General features: G+C 35.2%; 1 protein-coding gene across 20 annotated transcripts in view; it reads right to left on the reverse strand.

The window, feature by feature from the left end:
* The window catches only part of MBNL1 (muscleblind like splicing regulator 1), a 202,611-nt gene that overhangs the window by 109,032 nt on the left and 80,465 nt on the right, over nucleotides 1–13,114 (reverse strand). The window contains exons 2-3 of one of the 20 annotated variants that reach the window (XM_078070192.1): nucleotides 3,785–3,877; nucleotides 232–788 (exon numbers count right to left, since the gene is read on the reverse strand). The exons of 16 other annotated variants lie outside the window; for them this stretch is intronic. Coding sequence is in view for 2 of the 4 variants with exons in the window: in XM_078070185.1 (XP_077926311.1) it covers nucleotides 3,785–3,790 (6 nt within the window). In the remaining 2 variants the exon portion in view is untranslated. Of the gene's footprint in view, nucleotides 1–231; nucleotides 789–3,784; nucleotides 3,905–13,114 lie in introns of all 20 variants that reach the window. 3 more of the 20 variants (XM_078070188.1, XM_078070185.1, XM_078070176.1) reach the window with 3 other exon arrangements.

Here is a 13,114-nt window from a genome sequence, read left to right on the forward strand (position 1 = left end):
TATTAAATGCCAAGTTTAATATAAATAAAATAGGTTAGAAATGTTAACATCATACCGAACTCCTAAAAGAGGTGTTTTAATAAGTAGTTCCCCAATCTAAGACTCATATGCTGGCTTTGTCATCAAGCACAGAGTTCCCCAAGGACATTCTTCAGCTCTTTAGTCCACATTAAATCCATGGCTATAGGTTTCTAGTTCTAGAACAGCTTCCTGGAAAAATCAGAGTCTTACCTTTACATGTCTTCCGCAGATGTTTCTTGGTGCTTTGAAAAGTCCTGAGGTCTATGTCAAACGGCCATTCTTGTGCTCCCAGGGTCTTAGGGGCTTGGAGAAATCCCAACACCTGCTGCTACCACTGAGTGTCGAGGCTAGAAAAGCTTCAGGGTTTTGACAGCAGGATCACTGAGCCACAGCCAAAGCTTGGGAAGCCTTAACAACTGAAAGCAAGTGTAGAGGGCAACGTGGTACCCAGCACGGGCTCAATCGTAGCAGCAGGGGGAGGAATATTCCCGCCCTCACAAGGGTATAGAGGCAGCCATCAGGTAACCCAGGCTCTGTCAATGGACAGGGCAGAGCAAGTGGAGACATGACCACACAGCACGAGACCCTGGGGGAATGGAACAACTAGCACAGAGCTCAGGTAGCGCTTGAAAAGAATCACCAAAATTCCCCGACAGAACACAAGAAGCAATGGCGAAATGCAACGAAATACATGGAGACAGGCCATTCTAGCATCCCATAAGAGAGCCAAAAACACAGTTGAGGGGGGGGGATATGGAGCTCTAGTTCTAGAAAGAAAAGTAAGGAAGACATATTACAGTATGCCTACTGTATTTGAGCTTAAAAATCTAACAGGTGACATAAAAATGCCTAAGTCCTGTCATTATCACATTCATATTAAGATAAGGAAATTTACAAATATATCAAACCACAGGATGCTAACCCACAAGGCAGCAGAAATTAAAAGGCGAAGTTGTCCATTATTGGAGGAGAAAATGTAATAGAAGTTTTAAACTGAGCTGATTTTTAACTTGAGAAATCACGAAAATTGCTTTTGAAATAAGAACAACGAATGCTTTATCAAATACATCACTTTGTATTCTGATCAGATTAGGAAGACTGAGGAATTCAATGAGATAAGAGAAAAAGAATATGAAGAAAAAGAAGCAATTGGACAAAGAGAATTCAGAAATTAGAACAGGATGACACAGAAGTAAAGGGAAGAAGAAAAGAGGAGGAAGACAGGAAAATGTGACTAACGTACTAGGTGTTAAATGCACCCTCAGATAAACCTCTCACTAAGACTCTCCTGAAACTGGACTTCGTCATACTCTCTTGTCCAGAGAGCTCCTTCTAGTTTGTTAACCACTGTTCACAGCTCTTCAACGACTCACAAGGCCTCAGGAACTCATCTGGGGGGGCCCACTGAATATTAAACATCCAACAGGTACAAGAGACAGACCCTAAGGCAATTTTGTTTTAAGGATCAGGATAAAATCAAGTCAGAAAGGAAATATAAACTCTGACAGAACTTTAATAATTCCTAATATGTGCCAAAATAAAAAGAATCAGCCTTACTTGGGAACTATCTTTTTTTTTCAAGACTAGAAACAAATTAACCATGGGTGCTGTCTTATGCTTGTTTCAGAATTAAATGAGAAGAAAATCTGCCAGTTGATGGCAGCTCTATGTGTGCAATTCTTGACTTCAAGGTATTTGTTTACATATGTTTTTAAATCCAAGTTACCTAAAATACTAACAATAATCTTTTACTTGGTATCAAGAAGCTGAAATCAGCTTGTGTTAGGAAAGGCTGATTTCCATCCCTCACCATATAGACATAGTGATACAGATATACAGTTAATAACATGCACAATCAAAGCAGTTCTTGTTGGGCAAATTTACTTATGTTCCGTAAGTCACTAAGGGTCCACCACTTTTATAAAATGAAATAGCCCTTATATTACATAATAGTAAGTACTGCGCAGGTAGCTAGTACTTTCAATTTGAGAGAACTAAGAATTGATAAGGGAAGGGGGTGATGAATCTGAATTTCCCTTTAAAAATACTTTTCTTGTATAAACAGTACCTAAGTTTAGATGTTGGTTTGAACTGAAACTTAATATTTTAAAACACAATCATTTCAATATGATAGGTTTGGGTAAGGAAAGACTGAGTGAGCCCCTATGGTAGAAACCAAATGGAAATGGACTTGAAAAAAATTAATACTCTGACTTTATTGAATAAAATATAAAAACCCAATTACAGTTTGTCTTTCTGACCTATGTTGTCAATCCCACTCATGAACATCAGTTTCAACAATCAAACCAACAAAAACTAAAACAAACAAACAAAAAAATGTAAATGTGGAAGACAGTACTCAAAAAGTGATTAAGTGTCACCAAATGTGACGGAGCAGCATCGATGCATTTATAGAGTTCTTTTGAGTTTATGGTATGTCAGGATTATTTTCAGTGGAAACAGAAAAATCCTTACTGGCTGTTTAAAAATATACATTCTATCGCTACTGAAGTATCCTACTAAAGTAATAAGACCACATAATCTAAATTTGTGTTTCCCTGTTGTTAAACATCACAAGGGGAGAAATTTTTTACAAATGTGCAAACAATCATATCCCTGTACTTAGTTAGCCTGGAAACATAGCAGGTGCTCAATAACTATTCACTGGCTGATATACCACATGAGAAAAGGCACTCCTCAAAAAGTGTGTGTGTGTGTGTGCGCGCACGCACGCGCGCGTGAGTGTACAGGGATGGGAGGAGAAGGCGTTGTGGTCAAATAAATTTCTTAAAAGTTAAACAGCTATCTTCCTGCATGGCTTGTCAGAGCATTTATAATGCTACCATGAATTCCTAAACTTAATTGTCTACCTTTTTTATGCAATACCTATTAAACATAATTATTCTAGGAAAACTTGGTCTATACCTTTATGGCAAACTTATTATGTCTATATCTTCCAATTTAAATGAAAGACACAGGTGAACTATTAATTGGTATATATTCGTGTGTGTTCTAAATTATAAGAGGAAAGAGATATATATGTATCTTAAGTCACATGGCAGGCTTTGTCAAAATGGGAAAATAAAATTTTAGAGTGAGAAAAATTGAGATAGCTCATTCGAATTATTCATTTTACTGACAGAGAAACTTGGTCAAGGAAACTACCTTGTACTGGTACATAAATATATTAGCAATGTCAAAGACCCATCCTGTGCAACTATCTAATATATCCAATATCTTACTAATTTGCTTACATACTTATCTTAAATTGAAAAGAATATTCCTGGCAAGAACTATGCATACTAAATAGTTTAAGTTAAAATTCTATACTCTATTGCTGTTTAAAAAAGGAGGTGCTCATTTAGAATTGAAAGGAGGAAAAACTGCTTTCATATACTAAAAAGTCATAATTTTTTTTTAGATCACTGTGGGTCATATGAAAAACAAGAGTAAAAATTAAATAGTGGAAATTACAGTGGAAACTTTGTTCCATACACTGAAGTATCTAACAAACTTCAGGATTAGTATCTTCAAGTAGTAAAGCTGGGAATACATATGAACTTCATTTATGGAAGATATATATATAGAAGATCACAGATCAGGTCACAAGTGTGAAAACTAGGACTCCCCTCTAAAACAACATTCTGATGCTCAGATAATCAGAGGCCATTTTCCAATGGGCACCATGTCAGTCCTTGGGAGATCAGCCCTTTCCCAAAAGATACCTTTGTGAACTGGCTCCCCATATGCCTTATTCACTCACCAGCATCCATTAGCCAACTCCATGCTTTATCTTCAATAGATAAGATACAGCTTCTTCTTGCCATGGTGCCATGAAAAGGATCCAGAAGGTTCCCTTTAAACAACATTTCCTGAGTGACTGCTGCAGCACCAAGAGTAAAGGATGTGCCAGGTCAGCCCCTTTTCCTTCCCAGCAGTATTAGCAGCAGCGGCAGCAGCAGAAGCTGGAGCAGACCGTTTAGACCCAACTCCTTGCAGGATGCTAGCCAAAGCACTCTTGTTTACTCTACACCTAGACGGAGTTTGCCCGTATGTTTGTACCTTTCCCAGAGTGTCAAAACAGGTGTTTTCCTGTGATCATGCTTAAAATCTGCTCCCCAAACAAGGTGATAAATATACTGTTACTAGGAAATCCTAAGTTTCTAATTCTATGGAAAACATGTTCTTAAAGGTTTACTTTATTATAAGGAAGCCTTGATGAATCCTTTTAAGAATTCATTCGCCCTCCTCGCTCCTAATAAGCAAGTGGATTGCCCTAAAATTTCCTGTTAATGAAAGAAAGGATGTTACCATATAAAATAAATGCCATCATGCAATACTGGTCACCTCTTTCCTAATGTTCTATCTGCCTTCCTGGCATAGGGTCACTTTTTGCAAACACAGTTTTCATAATCTTTACAACACTCCCAACAGATGGGGAAATACCAGGTCTTATGATCTTTATTTTACAGAAGAAACAATGACTTCTTTGCTATTATATTTTATTCCCATTTTGATGTTATTGATGAGCTGATTTTACTTCCAGTACTGTTCAACTTAATGAGTGGCTAGAATATGGCTGCAAAACAGAGGCGGGCAGGTAACATCATTAACAAAGCATTTCCTTTACTTAACTGATTGATCCACAGCTAAAATACTATAGATATAGACAGTATCTAGAGATTTTTAAAAATATCAATAGCTCAAAAAAAATTTCAATAGCTCAACCAAGGATAAGTGTAATACAGATTACCATTTTCCTAATAAGTAAATGCTATTTACTTATTAGAGCATAACCGTAAAGAGACATAAAGACCAGAACACAGAAACATTGTTCCCTGCCTAGTAGAGAATACCAATTCTCATTAGCAAAATGGAAACCCTACATACACAGAACTTAGTATATAATGTTTCTTGTATATTAATACTTTTCATGTTCACTTCATCATCAAAGTAGTAACAGCAACAATCACTAACACTTATTGAATGCTCACGAAGTTGCCAGGCACCGTTCTTAGTGCTTTAAACGTGTGATCCCATTTAATCTTCACAGCAACTACAGATCAGATATTATTACTGCCTTATTTCGCAAATGAGGATACTGAGGTTCAGTCAGGTTCCCTCACACATTTAAAAGTCACAGAGCTCGCAACTGACATGGACCCAGGTTGTCCAGTTCAGAACTGGAGGTCTTAAACGTTTTGCTAAAACTGCCACATTAGTTTTGGTTTTCATTTCTTTGTGTATTGCATGTATACCTTTAACAAGATAGACATTAGAAAGTGTTCGCGTAGAATTAAGATTTAATGATGGCTAAAATGTATATGGTACGTATTGTGTGCCACGAAAATTCCGTAAGTTCTTGACATGCATGTATTATAAGGTTCACAACACCTCAACAAGGCAGATAGACTCCCATTTAGCAGGGTACATCGGAGGAATCGGAGGCATAGAGCGTCAAGGGAGTTGCCAAAGGTCATACAGCTACTAAGGAGCGAGTGTAAACTCTGGATCCAGGAAAGGCAGCTCCTAAAGTTGTGGTTTTATGCCTACACCTATCCTTCACTGCCTCTTGAAAGCTGATGGCGTGTTACACTTAAAGAAAGGGAGTAAGAAATGTCAGGTCTGGCCGGAACCCTGCTGGGCAGAGGATCTGCTATTACTGTATCTTTTCAAAAACTTAATATGCATAAAGTACGTCCGTTTATATGATATACAAGTCTACATCCATTTCTCTTAATGATGTTTACTAACAAGGAATTACATGTTTCGTGTGATTCTCAGATTTTAAAAAAAGTCAAGGACAATTTCAGTATCCACATTTTTTTCCAAGTATATCGTATCTTCAGAAGCACTAAGAGGGTGGTAACATTATTATCAGCACAGTACTGGTCATCCTGTTTGGGGGATTACCACTGCTGGCAGCCATACTTCTATTTCATTCCCATCATTTAATTATACATTTAATTATGTGCAGGACCAAGACAATAATTATGAGATTAGAGGAGGCTGCAGAAATCTGAGGATCATCCCTTGAGGTATGGGCTGAAGCAACCTTGGACCAGGATACCTCCTTGAATATTCAGCAGCTGAAATGACCTTCTTTGAATTAGCGCTTGAGGACACAAAGCCACCTGGGTCACCTCAGCTCAAATCAAGAACTTACGGTCGCAAAGGTAAGACTGAGAAACCAATGAAGAATACTGAGACCAACCTATCTCTTTAATTTGGCAGCAAGCCTAACTCTCCGGACTAAGTTTGGCTAGCTTCAGCTTTTTTGGCTTTAACTTAATATAAATTAGCACAAGAAACCATGAAAACTTCAGAGAGAAAATATAGTTATGGTGAAGGCATCTACCCTCTCAGAATTTAGCCACAAGCTGTAAGAAATGCAGCCATTTGGTGGCATTTAGCAAGAAATTTAGGTGCCCATGTGGCACAGCTTGAGGTGATGCATTCGAGCCTATTTACTCTCGATTATTTTTAAAATCAAGAGTTTCCAAAGAAGGAAGATGACAATGCTTTACCCAATTTCTAGACAATTATCTTCTCTGCAGAATTCCTTGAGTGGTGGCATTATACATTGTACCCACATAAGCTTGATTCACTCTTTGGCTGACAACAAGATTTAAATTTATCTGTCTTTGATGTTAACATTAAATTAACACAAAAGTTATTCAAAAGTTCTTTAAAAAACACATTCTGACATCTTTTGGGTGAGAAAAAACAAAGTAACCTCATAGGCTTTTACATAAGATAGATCATAACAAATTATTTCTATGACCTTAACACTACTAAGTGATATGCTAGGAAGATCAGGACTCATTTATGCAGTCATCTGAATATACATATATATTTGTTTTCTGACTGTTCAAGTTATATACTGTTCAAGTTATCTACCGCAGCTACAATTATTATATATATAATTATATATATGATTATACATATATATATATCTCCAAACATATATATATTTGGATATATATTTTTTCTGACTGTTCAAGTTATATATTGTTCAAGTTATCTACTACAGCTACAATTATTATTCCTTGCTGATGTTAATGACAGTGCAATTAAAAATATAGAAGTACAAGTTTGGGTCATTTTAAGACTTTACTTTCAGAAAGATATCAAACAACAGAAGTCATAGTTGTAGATGAATACATTAGCTGCTTCTTATTCATCAACTCTTACTGGGTATACTCTCTTTTATTTAATTCTTTGAACTTGGCTTTATCTGGAAAGAAATATTTTAATAAGCACCAACTCTGGGTCATACTTAGATCAAAACAGGTTAAGGTTGCAGTGAGCTATCCACATTCTTCTGAAACTAAACAACACATTATTACCAATCCTTAACTAATACCAAGTCAGTCAAGTATAAACTGGTGACCTAAAAGTGAAAAGCTCTAATTGTGCATTACAAATTCCTGAGTCATTTTGACCTCACAACTTTATTCTTTAAATAAACCTACATGCTAGCTAAAGAAAATCTACAAGCAACTCAGTATGACTTAGTGTTTCCAAACCAGGAAAAGGAAGGACTTTCAGTGTTCGAGATAACGTTTGTTTTCTGTAGTCTGGAAAATAAACATTTCCTATGCAGTTAAGCACAGAGACTGTGTGTGTGTGTGTGTGTGTGTGTGTGCGCGTGCACGTGTGTGTGTGGAAAACGCCTGTGTTTGTGTGGGTAAGGGTAGAGAGAAAGAGAGGAGGAGGAGAGGGGAAAAGAGAAAGATTTTTTTAGTAGTATTTAGTGTTCATGTAACACCAAATTTTGTGCTGGAGTTAGAATTTATCTCAGCAAGTTATGTGCACATGAGCCATGAAAGAATTGCAATTTGTCAGTAAAATCAACAGGAAATGGTTACCTGATCATATATATCACATTTCTATTAATTCAATGATACAGAATGATTTATTACATATATAGTTACATAAAGTAATATAAGTCTTGGGTCTCTAAATTGGATTGATTTGTTATCTTTATTTCAATATACATAAACCATTTTCTGCATTTAAATAATATCAGCATTTTTTTCCTGATAGAAGAATAAGTGGGTTTTGTCCTGATACCATGCTTATATAACACTAGAGGTATCTACTTTATTTTAATACATTTCATGCAATTTATTGCTTACTGGAGTTACTAAGCAATGACCAAGAGAAGTAATCTTTTGTATTTGTCAAGTATGGATACATATGTAACCTATTAAACAACAGTTTAAGTTGTCAGGGCATGAGTAAGGGCTTCTATTGCAACCATCCATCTTCCCATGTGTTAGTTGGAAACGCATCATACAAGCCTCTGTTCCATGTCTGGGTACAAGATCATGAATTAAAAGCACAAATACCACCTCCATGTCAGGGATATGGCTACATCTACTAGTTCAGTTAATCCTCATTGCACAACTTTGAGGCAAGTATATTACTGTTCCCATTTGACAGATGAGAACATTCAGAGAGGTTGGAAAATCTGTCCAGCAAAATCAGAATGCCCCTAATACCTTGGGTAGAAACTAGGGACTAGTGGGATTACACACACACACACACACACACACACACACACTTGCATTGGTTACTTTCTTGTTTTCTGTTATAGGGATTGTTATACATATTTTTTAAGATACACAGAGAGTTGCAATTTATATTTTTGAGGATTTATAGAAATAATTCTTAAACTATTTGGAGACTGCTACTCCTTCAGTTGTCAGATAAGAAAATGTAAACGGAAAATTATTTCAAACCAAATAGCATACATATTTTAAAATGCCCAGAAGGCTTTTATTTTATCCAACACCCGAAAATAGTAGAACATTAGTTTGTTTTAAAAGAAATACATTTTCTTTATGCACGCTTGACACTGCTACTGCTGGCTGACCTCAGCCAGGTCAACTCGGCTAAGGAGTAAACATTCTTTAATTTTTACAGGGCTCTTTCAATGTCAAAGAGAAAATTTCCCCATTTTTATTTTTGTTTGTAGTGAACGTGAACTTTATATTGTATAATTAAATGCGACCAGTATTATTCCTTTTTAGGCCCAGTTTCACTCCTAAATTAGCTCCTGTCTGTCTCTTAGCACAGGCACTTCCAGTTCTACATTCCTGTTTAAAATATTTCTTCCCCCCCTCTCCACCTTTTTTTTTTTTTTTCCCTTCCAGAAATGACTAATCTTCCTGTTGTTATTCTACTCTGTCAGTTTTTCCCTTGGTATTCTTTTCATGTTGCGTAACATTTACTTTTCAACGACTCCTTTTAGAATTTTACTACTATATCCTTGATGCTAGCCTTCCGTTTTCAAGAGATTAAAACAGTCAATATTTATATATTAGCAAGCTTTTTTGTCAACTTCTGTGTTATTCAGATTAAGCTATCTCCTCAAGCCAAAAATGCAACTATTCTTTCAACTGACATAATATAAATGTCCATTTGTTGATCTTCAAAATTAAATTCAGTCTAATCCTCCGTTACCAGACACCACAATTAAAGGCCTCAGCTTTTTGTCTCCTTTCAAATTTCCTGATAAGTGTTAGCAAAGCAACATAATGCCACTTCTTTTTAAATTTCCTTAAAAATATAAAATAAAATTCTCTTGCTTTCCAGGACTTCTCCATAACATCATAAAACATGTTAGCATAGACTTACAAGCAGAATGTAAAGTTTTTCATCTTTCTTTCAATTGCAAAAAATTATTTTAATTATATGCCAAGAATCTGACTTCTACCCTAATTTTAAGTAATTATAACAGCTATATAGCTATATATTATCTGAACATGAGTAAAGAGTAGAGTTTCTATCCTAAGAGAAAACATCTGAGTTTTAGAATTACAATGATTATTTAAATATACCTAAAATTTATGACATAATATTGCATGCCTAACAAAATGTTAATCACAATCTCAGATTTACATAGTCCATTTTTTGGCAAATTCAATATTATATTCATTATCTCATAGTCATAGAATCCCACAGAGAAAGCAGTATCTTACTAGTCCTATTTACACTGGCTATTCATACAAGAAGATGCTCACAAGGTTTTAGAAACTGTACATTTTTCTAAAATCCAAAGACAACTTTAAAAATCCTAAAAAAACATACTTTAATTACAGGAGATAAAGATATCCCTAAAATGTCACCCTCACTTTCTGAAAATAAAAGGCAAATAAAGTTCAAATATTTGCTCAAGTTAAAATAGCATAAGCTCTTCCTATTTACTTTTAGTCTTGGGGGAATCCCCATTATTTCCTCTTCTTACTTTTTCAAATAACAAAAACTAAAACTTCCTTGTTTGTCACATATAATGCCCTATATGGAGACATCGCATTTTTCTTTGGGTCAGCACAAATAACTTTCAAGCCTCTTTATTGTCCCTATTTCAGACCCTAGGGCCAGGGACTCTAAAGTCAGCTAAAACATTCTTGGTTAATATTTATCATATAGGACATCTAATGTTATAGTAACCAAAACCAGATTCATATACATGTTTGTTTTTTTAAATTGCATCACATTATAAGTAGAAAACAAATCCAAACTATATATTCTATGAAAAAGGCAGGGCTCATGTCCATGTCCCCAGCAACTAGCACAGTGCTTACCTCTCCCCACTCCCCCAAAAAGATGCTCATTAAATATCTTCTAAGTGGATAAATTCAGTCATATAGGGGTATATTATGGTAAATAAAAAAGGAAGGACAAGATACTTCCTGGCACCATGGGAAGTAATATTCTCAAAATGCATTAATCAAAAAAAAGAGGATTAGGAGAAATCATTCAAAGAATATCCCCAAAGGAAATTTTATCAAAATTTGTTAGAGTACTTTGAATGAAGCTGTAACTATATTTAGGTCTTATATTAAGAAAAAAGTTAATGTCTGATTCTGAAATTGATAAATAAAATAAAACTAATGCATTTTCTCCACCTTTCTAATATAAACCATATTGTGGAGGTACCAGTTAGTTAGTAGGAAAAAGTTCTTTATAGAAAAATTACAGGTAATTAATGTAGGAGGAATGATATAATTAAAAGTCACCATTCTGCAATCCTTAAAAAAAAACATGGAGTTATGAACTGATCAACAGTGAGGTGAAACCACTGGTCCAAGTCTGATGAACTTTATAGGACTGGCCCAGGCTGACCTGAACTCCCTGACAGATTTCAGCTTCATTAAAAGTGGGAACAACAGAAATTATGCCCCCTTGGTGTGATGCAGTCAAAACTACAGAGCACCATGTAGGAAGTATTCTCACCAAATAATAATAAATTGCATTACAATTGAACTCAAATCTAGCTTCAATTTCTAGTCTACAGAAAATCAGGGTGATGGAAGGACAAGGTAAACATCACTATAAGGAAACAATTAGCTAAATTTAGAACCTCAAATCTTCTTCATGACAATGACTGAAGTTTTCAACAAATAAAGGCATGGGGAGAAAAAAAGGAGCAGAAATTATCACAGAGTAGGAGAATCTTAAAAGATATGACATCCAAATGGAGTATGTAAATCCTGTTTAGATGCTCATCTGATCACTCCACCTATAAAAAGGCTCTTGCAGTGACAATAGGAAAAATTGAACAAAAAGTGGGTACTAAGTAATATAATGCAATTATTATCAATTTTCATAGATTTGGAAATAGAGTTACATTCAAAACAAATTCTCATCTGTTACAGATACATACTAAAAAAATTGTAGGTATACTAATAGGATGTCTGAAATCTGTTTTAAAATACATCAAGGATAAAAGGTTATGTGCGAGGTAATAAACGAAATAAGATGGGTAAAATGTTGACTGATGCATACAGGATACATGCATACAAAATGCTGATTCATACATCAAAAATAGCATTATAGTTTCTCTAATTTTGGATATGTTTGAAAATTGCCATAATAATTTTTAAAGCTTAAAAAAAATCACCACAAACAGAAAGCAAAAGAGAATGAGTTAAGTTACTATCTGGAAGAATAACCAAACTTTCTGTTATATTTCTGACCCAGAGTCACAAAGCCTAGTTGACAAGCTAGACTTTGCTTCTTACAATATGATTTGGTGACCTAACCCAATTCATTTACATCTGTGAACATAAATATCTCTATCTGTAACAGAAAAACGACTGACTTAACCTACTTCAAAAAATCACATATATATACATATATATATATATATATATATATATATATATATATATATATGGAAATAAATTATAAATTTAAAAAAATCTTAAAAATATAGATATCATTATTAAAATGCTTTCTTGTTCACCTTCATGTCACATGTATATGTATTATCAATTCAACCAAATGATAAGGTCTTTATGATCAAAGTCTGTGTCTTATTCTTTTAATCAACAACCATTCAACATATGTTTCTAAGGGGTCTACTACATATCAAGTATTCCACTAAATAGTAAGAACACAAAGGTGGTGAGAGAGAGAGAGGAAGGTACATAATTACCATTCATGTGCCAAAGACAGTTACAGAGATATGAATGGGACATACTACAGACACAAAAAAAGACTAGATAATAACATGGCCAGGGCTAGGGTGAGGAGAAACTTCCTAGTGGAGTTAATATCTAAACTAAATCTAAATATGAAAAAACTTTACAAATATTTTAGGGAAGGAAAAAAAGTTCTAAGGAGAAAGAAAGGACAAAAAACTTTAGGTTGGGTTGGAACAGCAAAAAGAGCTTCCTCTTTTCTAACAGGGCACTATCACTAATACTCAGTGTTACAGGCATTGGGCCTCAATCAGTGACCCATTGGACTCAACAAAATGCTAAATACTTAGTAAGGGATCAATAAATATCTATTAATTAAGGTACAGAGAGAGAAATGGTAGTACTATTTGAGTGCTCACTGGGCACCAGGCATTTTGCTAATATATTGAGATAAACATATTTCTTTTTTTTTAAGATTTTATTTAGTTTATTTGAGAAAGAGAGAAAGTGAACGAGAGAGAGAGAGAGAGAGAGAGAAGGAGCAGGGGGAGGAGCAGAGGGAGTGGGAGAAGCAGGTTTCCCGCTGAGTAGGGATCCTGATGTGGGGCTCGATCCCAGGACTCCAGAATCATGACCTGAGTCGAAGGCAGATGCTT

This window comes from Halichoerus grypus, chromosome 1, assembly GCF_964656455.1.
Source record: "Halichoerus grypus chromosome 1, mHalGry1.hap1.1, whole genome shotgun sequence".
Lineage (NCBI taxonomy): Eukaryota > Metazoa > Chordata > Mammalia > Carnivora > Phocidae > Halichoerus > Halichoerus grypus.